Here is a 13,931-nt window from a genome sequence, read left to right as displayed (position 1 = left end):
AGATACAGTCTCTCACTGATGCTAAACAGTGACACAACTAACCTCATACTAACCTCCCATTTCAAACATTATAGCAACTTACAAAGTTAAGTTCCAGGCATCCCTGCCTGGATGCTGACATTTTGCATTTTTTACTAGTTGCAAAAAGCATGCAGTGCACCTAAGTGTGGGGCTGCATGATTTTGGGTAAAATATGAATCATGATTTTTTTTTTAAACTTATTGTCTTTATGGAGATGAAATGAACAATATATAGAGATATACGATATATTGGTTAACATACCGATTTTCTGTAGTGGAGGTAGAGGGATTTCATCGGTTCATTCACCACTTTTAAGAGGTGTATAAGTTCCAGCTGGCGACATGTTTATAATTCATAAGTCTGCCTTGTAGATCAATCATCCTTTTTTATCCATCCATCCATCATCCATCCATCCATGCGTCAAGTTGGTGTGACGTGAGGTTGCAAGTCAACGCTCAACTCCCCATAGACATTATTGGAATGCCTAAATTAGTGTGCTGCTTGACACTTATCATGTGAAAGCCCCATAATGATTGGGCTGCCCTGGTGCCAGGCGTATCTGTACACAGCACAGTACATAGCGTGGGGATCACACACAATGACCCAACACATAAACATTGTCATGAATGAACACACGCACGCGCACGCACGCATGCACACACACACACAGAGCGAGAAACACAGAGAAGGGCCAAAGGACACTTACCAGACATGTCTGTCAGGCTCATTGCTCGCACAAACATGGCACATTTCCGAACCCACTGGGGTCCCGACACTTGAAACCAAAAAAGGAAAATAAAGGGGATTTAATTCTCCTTCTACCTGAGAATGGTCCACCAAAAGTGGGCAAAACATTGCTTTCCATCCCTGTGACTGGAACCCGTGTCAGTCTAACAGCCAACAAATGTGAACCCCAAATCAAATATCAAATTTCTTTAGCAGACACATCACACTGACAGCCATGACCCGATGAATTCTTATCACAGGTACAGGGTCCTAACCTGCAGAGACACACAGCGCCAACAACGGAGTACACATAAAATGCTACAATCCTGAAATTCTACTGATAGCCTAAGCCAGGGGTCTCCAACTCCGGTCCTGGAGCGCTACCGTCCAGTAGGTTTTCTATCCTACCCGGCTTCTGATGAGCCACACCTGTTCTCAGGTAAATACCAGGAGCAGGTGTGGCTCATTAGAAGCCAAGTGGGACAGAAAACCTACTGGATAGTAGCTCTCCAGGACCGGAGTTGGAGACCCCTTGCCCTAAGCAAAACATTAAGACAGGTAGCTTGGAACTGTTTCTGGGAGAAACCCGGGACCTGTTTAACTAGAATTCTAAGAAATAAGAAAACTAGATTTGATATGACTTTCACCTTAACACATACGCACATCTTCTAACTGCTTATCCATGGTCTAGGGCACTAGGCAGTAGGGTTGCAAAATTCCCGGAATTTTCAAAGATGGAAACTTTCCATGGGAATTAACGGGAATTAATGGGAATAAACGGGAATTAACGGGAATTTATGGGAATAAACTGGGAATTTTCAAAATTGAAGGTTGGCTCTTCTTAGGGAACTTAAATATAGTTGAGCAAAGTATATTTTAGCATAATATTGACAAAAACAAACAAATGCAATTCAAATACACTTGAATATCCATGCCATTCCTTAATCACATGTACAGAGCACATGCTTGCTGCATGGCTATTGAGACCACCTACTGGCACTGTGCATGCCTCCATCACATGTACACATGGACCACACTTTTGAGCCTGAAGGACAAAGAGTATTGAAGGCACACATTTGAGCCTGTGGACTTAACAAATGAGGTAAGTTTTGATGATATTATGGGAAAATATATTCATTAAATGTTTAAATTGTGAATATCACATAAAATGTATTAATCTGGTAGATAGCAATCTGATAAGATGCTAAATAAAATGCTAGCATCTGTTAGATGCTAAATAAGCCATAGCTAGTATAACATAAAGAAGATGCTAGCTTCCTCATTTGGCTGTTTTGTTTTGAAGATCATTCCAGGGGCTCGTTCTTCGTACGTCGCTAACTCAGTTAACCTTTTGAATGGGACTTTGTGGAGATTTTTGGACAGGGGGCATTTTTGAATGAGCGGGGTTAGGGGATGGTAATATTGAACTCAACATTTCTGTTTTTATTCATCCATGAAACAAGTTATTGAAACGTGTTCTATTCTACTGTACTTACAAATAAATCTGTTGAAAACATTTTGCATGGAGGTTTTCTTATGATTTCTGTTTATATTTATGCTTGGAAATAATATATTCCCAGTTAGTTCTCCTAAATTCCCATTAATTTCCATAATTCCCATTATTTCCATGGAAAGTTTCCAATATGGAATATTTCCAAAATTCCCAAGCTTAACTTACCATGGAAATTTACCGGAAACTTTCCGGAAATTTACCGGAAATTTTCCGCCCCTTTGCAACCCTACTAGGCAGTAGGACTCTATGGATGCCAGCCTTTCTTTATAACTCAGGGGAAATAATATTTCACTTCACAATCTTAATAAGTGAACACATAATTTATTAGACGGACAGGAGCGGCTTTATTTAAGCACAGAACAGACACTCTGCTCTCATCGTATGAAGTACCTCAACAGGACATTTCTTTCCTTTTTCTGATTTTTTGTCACACTGATTTATGAATGCAACCTTGATGACAGATGAGAAAAGAAACACAACTGCTTTAAAACAGAAGATGCATTAATCCCCCCTCCCCACAATAACAGGCAACAATTTATGTAGGAAGAGAAAATTGTGTTTATTAGCACTTTCATACCAGGGCTGGTGCCCGTGCTGAGCCTAAATTTCGGCCCGGTCGTTGCATTCACACCAAAAATAACGGCAGTGCCAGACCAATATATCCAGGCCGGAGCTCATTTTTCTGGCCCCGAAACACTGCTGGGCCCAAACTAGGAGTGTGTGACGTCAGGAGGTGGGATAGAGTTGTCAGAGCGGAAAGCAAAAGTTTATGAAGCAATGCAGAGTGAATTGGGGAAGGCAGTGTAACGAAGTCGTGGACAAGATTTTTTTTTTTTTTTTTTATGAAAAAGAATACAGAAAGTTGAAAAGAGAGCTAAATGGCTGCCTTAAAAACAAATATCATGGACTCCATGTTTGGACACACCTCATATCCGGGTGACTGGAGCATTGAACTCTGTGACTGCTCTGGAGGAATTGGGTACGTTGTTATTGTTGTGTATATTAGTAATGTGACTATGAACTTAGCTAACTTATAAGTTACCATTAGAATTTGACATCAGATTTTATGTGTTTAGTGTGCTTGTTTTAACACAGGTAAAGGGAATGCAGATGGACAGAAGCATCACTTTTTATATTTATTCCATGTAAAAGATTTACATATTTCTTGATTATTTGTATTTTTGTAAAATAAAAGTTTACCAAAATGTTTCGTTCTTTTCTTGTCTTTACTCTCCCTATTAAAATAGTCCATTAATGCACATTGCGAAGTACAGTTCCTTCAGTGTTCCTTACTTTTTTATGTGCATTTGGGCTGATTTGACAAGAAATTACTATGCATTTTAACCTTTATATACTAATTCGTACTTCATTTGCGGTATAAAGGTTAAAATACATGGTAATTTCTTGTAATTGCAGTGCAAATGCACATAAGTACGCATTTGTGCTGTTACAACAATCGAAAGTCGCATGTATTGCTTTTAAAGGTGAATGCATACATGCGTGACAGTGATGCGCATCCACGTATTAACATGTATGACTCGCAGGTCTTCCATGAATGCATCTCCGATTGCGACTCGCTTTTTAACCGGAACACACCAACGGTAGTTTGTGTTTGACCACTGTGCAAGTGCAGGAATAAGTAATTGGCAGATGTGACAGAAATTTTGAATCAACCGTGTTGGGAACAATAACAAATAAAGGTAAAAATAATTTAAGCATTTGCAATAAATTCAAAAATGTCTTGCATTCATCGCATCTCGCACGGTCCTCCATTTTTGTCGTCACTTCCGAAACAGTACCCCTCCCACACACACACTGACGTTATCGTTATACCCTTTCGGCACCTAATGCAGCGTGAGCTCCAGCTCACATCTGGCAAAGCACTGGCACCAGCACCAGCTCCGAACAGGGCTTGGTGTGAAGGACATATATGTGGCCTGTCTAGATGAGGGGCAAGAATGACACAGAGTAACACATAGGACATGGCCTCCCTTGGCTGATCTGGTCAGAGTAACACAGAGGACAGGGCCTCGCTCTCCCTGGCTGATCTGGTCAGAGTAACACGGAGGACAGGGCCTCGCTCTCCTTGGCTGATTTGATTAGTGTCCAGGCAGAAGCAAGAGCACACAACAAATCAGCAGCAAAGAAGCAACACCTTTAACTCACCCCTTGAGGAAAACCTACGGCTGCTAGGAAAAAGTGGGGAGAGTGGTCGATTTTTATAGGTATGGGGAGAGAAAAAAAGCTGAGGTGTGAATGAGCAGTATGTAAAGTATGTGTAAAACCTGTCACCCCTATCCCCAGTCATACATACAGATATGTAAGCAAGCATGAAGCATTGGGTTATCATACACCTGTGTTTCCCCAGACACGTTCCTTTTTTTGGGCCCCTATTCTGGCTTCCAATTGGTTTTTCAAGAATATTCAATATACAGTATGGCAGCCACTCGGTATCATCACACAGCATTTGCAAGGCTTGTGCACGTTTACTTTAAAAATTAAATGATATGCACATTTCTACGTGTCACGCTGCTCACGAGTGATGTCACTTAAACATTTTATATTTGTGACATTTAGTGAACGACAGAGTGTCCTCTTTTTCGTCTCACCAAATATGGCAACCCTAATCTAACATATATCTAATATTCACTCTACTCACCTTGCTAGCGATTTCCATCAAAATAAGGCTGTTTGCTAGGGCTTGATATAGTCAGCGGCTAAAATAAGCTGCTTTTCAAATTCTGCGAGTTGGGTTTCACAAGTTCTTCCTTGATACATAACCTGCAAAATTAGTGCTTATCATTGGGGAGGACTAAGTGACACTGTTGCACTTCTGATTTGGAAATCAGCTGCACCTCCTAGATGTCTTTTTTCAGCAGGCCTGAAGTTCTCTATAGGGCACAGCTATTCATACCAGTGCTTCCCCTACCATTATATTAACCCCCCCCCCCCCCCCCATGGAACCTCCCACCCCCCCCCTTGAAGTGAAGTTAATTTTATTTAATTTTATTTTCTATACAGTCATTGACAAAAGTCTTTTCACATAAATACTATGTAACTTAAAAGGCATATAACTTTATTTCTATTCAATCAATTGTTACAATAAAAGGATCAATTTAATGCCAAGGGATTTCACATTAATAACTGGGTGCAAAATGAAACAGTCAAAAAGTGTCCTGATGTTCACAGCTTCCATAACACCTGTTTTTGCAAGGACAAAAGTCTTGTCATGTCTTTTAATGATTCAACCAATCACAGATTAGAGGTTCACCTGTGACAAATACTGTAATTAACATAATCCCAGGTGTGTATAAAAAGAACCCCAGCACACCAGGCCTTCACTTGAAGTGCAACCTGTCTTCTGACAATATGCCAAAGGCTCAACGACAGACCAAAGTGCTGATCATCAAAAACTTGAAGACCAAGTCTGCTGCTGAGGAGGCAGACATCGTTAATGTATCCAAACATCAAGTGGAGAGGATTAAAAAAGATATGAAGAAACTGGTGATGTTCATGACAAGCCCAGGTCAGGCAGACCCCGTAAGACAACTCTTCGAGAGGACCGTTTGTTGCTTCGAAAGTCCAGGGCCAACCTTTTTCAACTGCAGCACAGCTACATCAGAACTGGTCACCATGGGCACCATGTCTTTTACAATATACATCGCGACACAGTTTGTTATCGCCTTCCACTGTGCCCCATTCTTATCATATGGCACACAGTTCGAAAACGTGTCAGGGACGGTTGCTTGCTTAACTTTGGATGTTGTGCTGGTGCTGCGGGTATTTTCATTTCGCTGGGAGCTACACTTCTCCCACTCAGCTGTGTGCCTCTGCTTTAGGTGCTGAAATAAATTTGTCGTGCTGCTTCCTTTGGTTGAAAGTTTTTAAACAGACTTCGCAATGAGGACTTGTTTGGTCTGTGTCCGACGGCGCAAAACCGAACCATTACCATGTTGTTTGTGAATCCGCTACAGTGTTTGGGTGCCCTGCGCTAATTTACCCGTGAAGAACGGTGCGGCGCATTAGTTCCGCTTTTGGCACTCGCGTGTAAAAAAAAGTAATAAAATCGATTTTCATAAAAACACATCGTCCTGAACTGTAAAATCGAATTAATCGATAAAATTTATTTATCGCCCACCTCTACTCTAAATAAAGTTACTTGGAGGAATAGAAAACATATAAATTCACTTTCATAACTCTGCCTAAGTTTTTCTGAAAATTTCTCCAAGCAAAGTATTTGCTTAATAATTCTGCAAACAGTGTAGCAGGTGGCTGCCACAGCAGGTATTGTTTTATTAAATGGTAAGACTGTGCTTAAAACATTGCCAGAATTACATAAAAAGCCCAAACTTGACAAGTTCGGGACTGAAAACCACGGATGAAGTTCACATGGAGCACTTGTATTGCACTCAGATTTCAGTTTCATTAACAAACGTACTGTTATCACTGAGAAATAATGAGGAGGTTGGCTTGGACATTAAAACATATGCATGAGAATATCTCTAAAATAAATCAGGGCAGAACTAGTGCATGTTTTAGTACAAAAGCTTAAATTAGCCAGTCTTCAACAATCTAGATATCACAGCTGAAGGCTACAGTCTTGAGCTGATGAACTACCAGGCCCATACATTTTTCAGTGCTGTGAAAAATGTATGACGACTCTAAAATCCTTAAACAGGGAGAAAGAGTTGCAGCATGTGGGCTGGTCTGTGGGTCTCTTACAAAAGTGTGTGCCCACAAATGCACACTGACATCTTCCTCCCCCACTATCCGACAATCCCTCACTCACCGCCATCAGCTTACAGAGGGAGAGGGAGAGAAAAGTGACTACAGCTGGTAGAATTGTCACAGCACAGACAATTACAAAACACACAGACAAGAAACATGCAAGCGTCCTTACTGCTAAAATCCAAGTAGAACAGATATATATAGGAACACACTCAGAATGTCTGTCATTTATTCTGGTAAAGCTAATCCTCATAAACAAATGCAAGGATTTTATGATTATTGTGCTTTTTTCCCCCTTGACTTGCTGAGTAGGTGCCAAGGGTCTGACTGTAAAACAACAACAGGACTGTAGCCTGGCAAGGCTAGAGAGCTGGGGGGTATTCCATGAAAGTAGCTAAAGAAAGGCAGACTTTACCGAAAAAGTCAGACTCAACCTAGCTCCATCTTTAAACTTACCCTCATGTCGTTCCACGAACGCAGTTCAGTTTTAACTAACCAAGGCTCATTCAAGACAGACTTGCATAGTCTCACTTAGTGCGCACACCCGCGATATATAAGAAGCCCAAATAAATGGATGAACGATAGATCGACCAAATGAGTCGGAAATCCTGTAAAATGAGAGCGGTGTTTCTTTCTGCCACAGAACAAACTCTGCTGATGGAGCTGTATGAAAAATACAAAGATGTAATCGGTAAAAAAGGCAATACTGTGGCCATAAACACAGCCAGGGAGTTGGCTTGGCAATGAATTGCAGATAGACTAAATGCATAATTTATGTAAATGTTACAAGTGCTTAGTAACAGTGCCATGGTGGTACAGTGGTTTATGCTGTCGCCTTATAATGCGAAAGTTGCTGGTTCCATCCCCATAGCCAACGGGGAACCTTCTGGGTTGATTTCACCTGTCATTATTACTGTACAATATTATTTGATCTCCGTAAAATACTTTACATCACATCCGTGTGAAATGTTCTGCACAAATAATCGTATCTTGTCTTTGCTATTTAGTAATAAACTTTCAAAGTAGACAGTGACTAAACAAAATATAAAAATATCTTCCTGTTCATATTATTTTAACAGATTTTTTTTCCAATTACAGTCATTGCATTTCATGTTTCACCTTTGTAATATGCGTACGCTTTTATTTTACAGTAAAATACCGTTATAACGGAATTCAAGGGACCTGGCAAAAACAGTCCGTTATAACACAACTACAGAACACCATTTACTCATGCCACACCTCAGCAGACACACATGTGGTATAGATTATTATATTGTACATGTAGTAATCCAACTTTACCTGAGCAGATGCGTGACTATTAATAATCCAGACTACGTATCTGCGCTGGATATCACCTGAACGCCACATGCCTTGTAGGCGGAACTGCATGTCCGTTATAGCCGAACAAAACTACAGCTAAAAGCGTCCCTGGGGACCAAATTCTTTGTCCATTATAAGTGAAATTCCGTTATATGCGAGTCCGCTATATCCGATGCTTTTTCTGCATGTTCTTAAAGGCGAACAGCCGGGACCTGTGGACCTCATCCGTTATAGACGATATTCCGTAATAAGCGAGTCCACTATAATGGGATTTTACTGTAATTATTTTGGAATTAATTTGGAAGCTAAGACGTGATTTTATAGGCTTTATTATATTGATTATGTAGCAATCTCAGCTCTGTTCTCCATATTATGGAAGTATCATGCAAAGGATTTCTTCCGAAAAGATGATTTTTATTCTCTGCTTTCTCGTCTTGCTTTTACTCACAGCACTGACTACAGGGTTCCATTTTTTATATACGTATGTACAAGACTCATTCTCCCGCTAACTCAAACAAATAATGTCATTTTCGTACACCTTACAGATTAATAAAATAATTCAATCAGATAATGTCAAATATTATGTCAGACGAGGACACATAATTCAACAGATTACATGACATGAGTAGTAAGATCGCGGAATTTCGTCCAAGGGAATGACCTTTCGGGAATTTGTTCCCACACGTCGGACGTTCTTTGAGACAACGCTTAACTAAGCGAGACAGTTAACCTGGTCCGTTGAAGACTTGTTCGCAGGTGTAAATTACCATGGTAACTCAGTGGGGATTAATTTAAGACATGTTGATGGAACGGAACTCTCACTTAAATAAGACAGACTTATCAAAATAAGCGAGACTTTCCCTGCTTCGTGGAATACCCTCCTGATCATTATGGTAAGCCTCCCACAGGTTAAGGACCTTCTACAGGATGTCATTGTGAAATCACAACCAGAGCAGAATACACCAGAAAAATAATCAGAAAACATCAATATACACAAAAGAAGGTAGCATGAAGGGAAAATCATGGAGAGTGGCACTCACAGCGCCACTGTAATCATGGAAAGCAGTGGTCACAGTGCCGACAAAAAAAAGCAGCGCTCACAGACCACTGTAGACACAGAGAGTGGCACTCACAATGCATAAACATGGACAACAACAAACATGGAGAAAGAGAGCAGCACTTACAGAGTCACTGTACATAGAGAGTGGCACTCACAGTGCCACCATAAACATGGAGAGTGGTAGTCACAGTGTCTATAAACATGGAGAGCGGCACTCACAGTGCCACCATAAAGAGGGACAGTGGTGCTCATAGAGCCACCATAAACACAGAAAGTGGCACTCAGAGCACCATAAAAATGGAGAGTGGTAGTCACAGTCCCACCATGAACACTGAGCGATGCTCACAGAGCCACCGTAAACACGGAGAGTGGCACTCACAGTGCCTCTATTAACACAGAAAGTGGCCCTCACATACCCCTTTCACACCTAATCCTTGCCTGATCCGGTGCTGGTGTTTGGATGGAGGTGGGCTTGAGTTCGGCCCCACCAAAAACCATCACGTATTCACACTGTGCTTGGTGCCAAAAGGGTAGAACGATGACGTCAGTGTGTGTGTGTTGCTGTGGAAGCGGTACTTTTTCAGAAGTGAAGATGAAAATGGGAGACCACGCAAGACTTTTTTGAAATTACAGCAAATGCTTACATTATTTTTAGTTTTACATGTTATTGTTCTGGGGTTTAACCCAACACATTTCATTTAAAAAACTCACCTGAGTACATCTGCCAATACTTATTCCTGTACTTCAGTGGCCCAAACACAAACTACCGTTTGTGTGTACCAGTTAAAAAGTGGGTCACAATCGGTGACATTCATGGATGAACTGTGACTCATGCATAATAATAGGAGGGGCTGCACTAACCAAAGTGATACATGCGGCAATCGATTCTTGTAACATAGCAAATCTGTACTTATTTCATGTGCATTTGCACTGCTATGACAAGAAATTACCATGTATTTTAACCTTAACACCGCAAATGAAGCAGGGCTTGTCCTTTTAGGTGCGCAATTGCGCGTGCACGCCATCACGCGCCTAAAATGGTGAAGAGCTGCGCAAAGAAACGCGCGCCTATCAATAAAAAAGAATGAAATTGTACGCGCCTCATAATTTGTCACGTGACCACTCGACGCTCCACGGAATTATTCATGACAACAATGGCGTCGAAAAAAAGCATGGATAGCAAGAGTCATCCGTGTCAGAATGCAACGTTTTTGGGGAGGGGAGGGATATGGTTGTTGTTAAATAATTAATTCATAACGAATTAATTAATTCTAGCCTACCATTTCCACTACCTGACCCGCATGGTCTTTGTTTTACCCATAACCAAACCATAAATAAATAAAGATAAGTTACACACAAATTACCACCTGTCAATCACTTTTTCCGCGGGACTCTGGCATGAATAGGCACAGTGATCTGTGTCGTTATAATGGCGTCGACAAACTTGGTTAATAAAAAAGGTGCAAATTCACCTTTCTGGCAATACTTTGGCTTTAGACCGAAGTATTGACCACGAGATACGTCTGAAGTGGTGTGTAGGATTTGCGGTCAAGTTATCCGCGCAAAAGATGCGCAGACGTTCTGTTCGTTATGGTAAAACCATGAAAAAGGCATATTTGGTGTAGTTTATTTAATCTAATTTAATTACAATTATTTAGATTTTTTTTCCTGCTGTTTCTGTATGCCTCATTTATTAATGTAAACGAACTAGTTCGTGTAATTCGTTTGGAGTTCACTGTAATTTGTATTGCGATCGCTAACAACTTCCTTGTTATTATTTCCTCATAAAAATAATAATAAAATAAGTAAAGATGCTGAAATTGAAAGCATGCATTTAATTTGGCTATATAGTGTGATTAAGTGTGTGTTTTTCGTATTGATGCAAAAAATACTGAATTCTGAATTGCAAATTTTATTCACCAATAAAAAGTGATTCACTTTAAATGGGTTTCTACAAAATATGTTAAAGCATTAAAACTAGGACAAAATTCTCAACTAGGACTACAAAAAACAGAAATATGTACAAATACAAGTACATTTTGACCCATTGCACCAAAGTCCAACCACATTTTAGGCGCACAAAAAAGGTAAAATTGTGCACCTAGCACTTTTAGGGTGCACAAAAAAAATTGTGCACCTAGTAATTTTTAGGTGCACAAATTTGTGTGCGCCTGCATTTTTCAAAGGACAAGCCCTGATGAAGTACAAATTAGTATATAACAGTTAAAATGCATAGTAATTTCTTGTCAAATCAGCCCAAATGCACATAAAATAAGTATGGCACACTGAAGGAACAACTGCGCAATAGGCATTAATGGACTACTTTGATAGGGAGAGTGAGCTTCACAATCACTTGTGGGATCACTTGTGTGCTGACATTTCAGGGACTCCCCATGCCTGCATTCCCAGTTGCCTCTCCCTCCTACTTATGCTGTCATAGCCATATCTGCCGGAGCTTGCACATTGCACTTCATATTGCACTCACCTAACTCTTAGCACTGCCTATAGTCTCCCCTACTTTGACTAATTGCATATTTTATTTCCCCTACTCCTCCTGGGGGGTGCTGCCTGGAGACCTCAATCTATCAAGATGTCCAGCATACCCTGCAACATGTGACGTTGCCACTACCAATGACATCCGTGCATCCAGTTCGCCATTCTGCCTATGTCATATTCCATGTATGACCCGCTGCCTGCCTTCTGGTTGCCTGGCAATTGGAGGGAACGTTGGCACCGGCTTGTCATCTCCCCCCTGCTCCCCGTTTGTGTCTCAAATTCTATTGTTTTGACAGTATGACATGGCACTTAGCCATCTCTCCAATTTGACTCTCTCTGCTGGCCCCTGGAGGATGGGCTCCCCCTTTGAGTCTGGTCCCTCCCAAGGTTTCTTCCTTCTAGGGAGATTTCCTTGCCACTGTCGCCTATGGCTTACTCACTGGGGGCTTTGGGTGGGGATGCTGTAAAGCGCTTTGAGACGATGTAATGTTGTGATAATGCGCTATACAAAAATAAATTTGTTTGTTTGTTGTTTGTTGAAGACAACACGAGAACGAAACATTTTGGTAAACCTTTATTTTACAAACTATTCAAATAATCAAGATATATTTAAATCTTTCATAATAATCTTTTTGTGCAATAAATATATATAGGAAGTGATGCTCCTGTCCATCTGCATCTCTTCATCTGTGTTAAAACAAGCACACGAAAGACACAAGAGATAAATTTCACTTAAATTAATGACATTTCAAGCAAGATTGTTATTTTCATTGCACTGACTCGTACACTAACAAAGTAGATAGCTGTACGTTATGTATCACTAGTTGGTACACCAAAGTCAACTAAGTTGTCCTTACAGCGATATATAGGTAACCCAGCCCTAGTCACAATACACATTCAACATATAAAACACAACTGACCATTTAACGATATTCAGCTTTGTTTGACGGATGCTTGGAAGGCATCCGACATACACCAAACGTAAAGTTCATAGGCATATTACAAGTAAACACAACAAACAAAACAACTTACCCGATTCCTCCAAAGCAGACGCAGAGTTCAATGCTCCAGTCACCTGGGGGGTATTTTCTGTACGTCGCTTAAATCATCCGAGATCAGATGCCTCATCTTGGATGAGTTAATGCCGGTGAAACTTATCTGGGATAAGTCAATTTTTCAAACGAAGCTGTGTAGTAGATTAGTCTAGCTGGATCCATTGATCTGAGATGATTGCGCACGCCCACGCTGCTTGAAAAGCCCATATATGTCGAGTCTAGAAAACTTTATCGGCAAGTCTGTCATTGACTGCCACAAAATGTCAAAAAACAGGGTGCAATTTTTCACACAATCCGAGCAGGACGTTTCATTAGAGGGGTATGATGAATTCAAAGATTTAATATGTACTAAAGGAAACACGTCAAAAGCGGCCCAAACCAGAAAAGACGGCTGGCAAAAAGTGTGCAACAAATTAAATATGTAAGTAGTATTTAGTTATTGTACTTATCACTTGAATATAGTACAGTGGTACCTCAGTTCTCAAACTCATTAGAACTCAATTTCTTAAAAGTTGAACCTACCAGTTCGAAAAAAAAATTACCTAGAGCTCGATCTGAATCTCAGAAGTCAAACCATGAACGCCGACCTAAGATAACTTGTAAGCGCGGGGAAATGAGTCATGCGGCACGTCTCTCAGCGGAAACAAAATGTAAAGCTTCAGTCTCAGCCTTGCATTCGCTGTAATAGCATCGTGCGTGTTTACACCAGCTGAATACATATATTTAGACAGTAAAAATACATTTAGACAATGATAGACAGTAACAGTAATTATTATTATATAAAATAAATTTTTAAACAAAGATTTATTGTTAATTATTTTATTAATAATAATAAATAATAATAAATAATAATAATAATAATGATAAACCATTGACACATTTAATAATAATAATAATATTGTCGTGCTCAGCGGGGACGCAATGGAGACAAAGGCGCAGACGTCAGGGTATCAGGGAATATGGGGTTTAATTACAGGTAAGGCAGGCAAAACGCAGACGAACAATACAATGA

General features: G+C 40.3%; 1 protein-coding gene across 7 annotated transcripts in view; it reads right to left on the bottom strand.

Moving 5' to 3' along the window:
* arhgap33 (Rho GTPase activating protein 33) overlaps window positions 1–13,931 on the bottom strand; it is a 67,593-nt gene that overhangs the window by 41,112 nt on the left and 12,550 nt on the right. For 5 of the 7 annotated variants that reach the window (XM_072716555.1, XM_072716556.1, XM_072716559.1 and 2 more), the window contains exon 2: window positions 728–796. The exons of the other annotated variants lie outside the window; for them this stretch is intronic. In XM_072716555.1, coding sequence (XP_072572656.1) covers window positions 728–796 — 69 coding nt within the window. The remainder of the gene's footprint in view (window positions 1–727; window positions 797–13,931) is intronic. 7 annotated transcript variants of the gene reach the window in all.

This window comes from Paramormyrops kingsleyae, chromosome 9 (assembly GCF_048594095.1).
Source record: "Paramormyrops kingsleyae isolate MSU_618 chromosome 9, PKINGS_0.4, whole genome shotgun sequence".
Lineage (NCBI taxonomy): Eukaryota > Metazoa > Chordata > Actinopteri > Osteoglossiformes > Mormyridae > Paramormyrops > Paramormyrops kingsleyae.
Note: the sequence above shows the minus strand (reverse complement) of the source record. Positions and strands in the feature narration are given on the sequence as shown.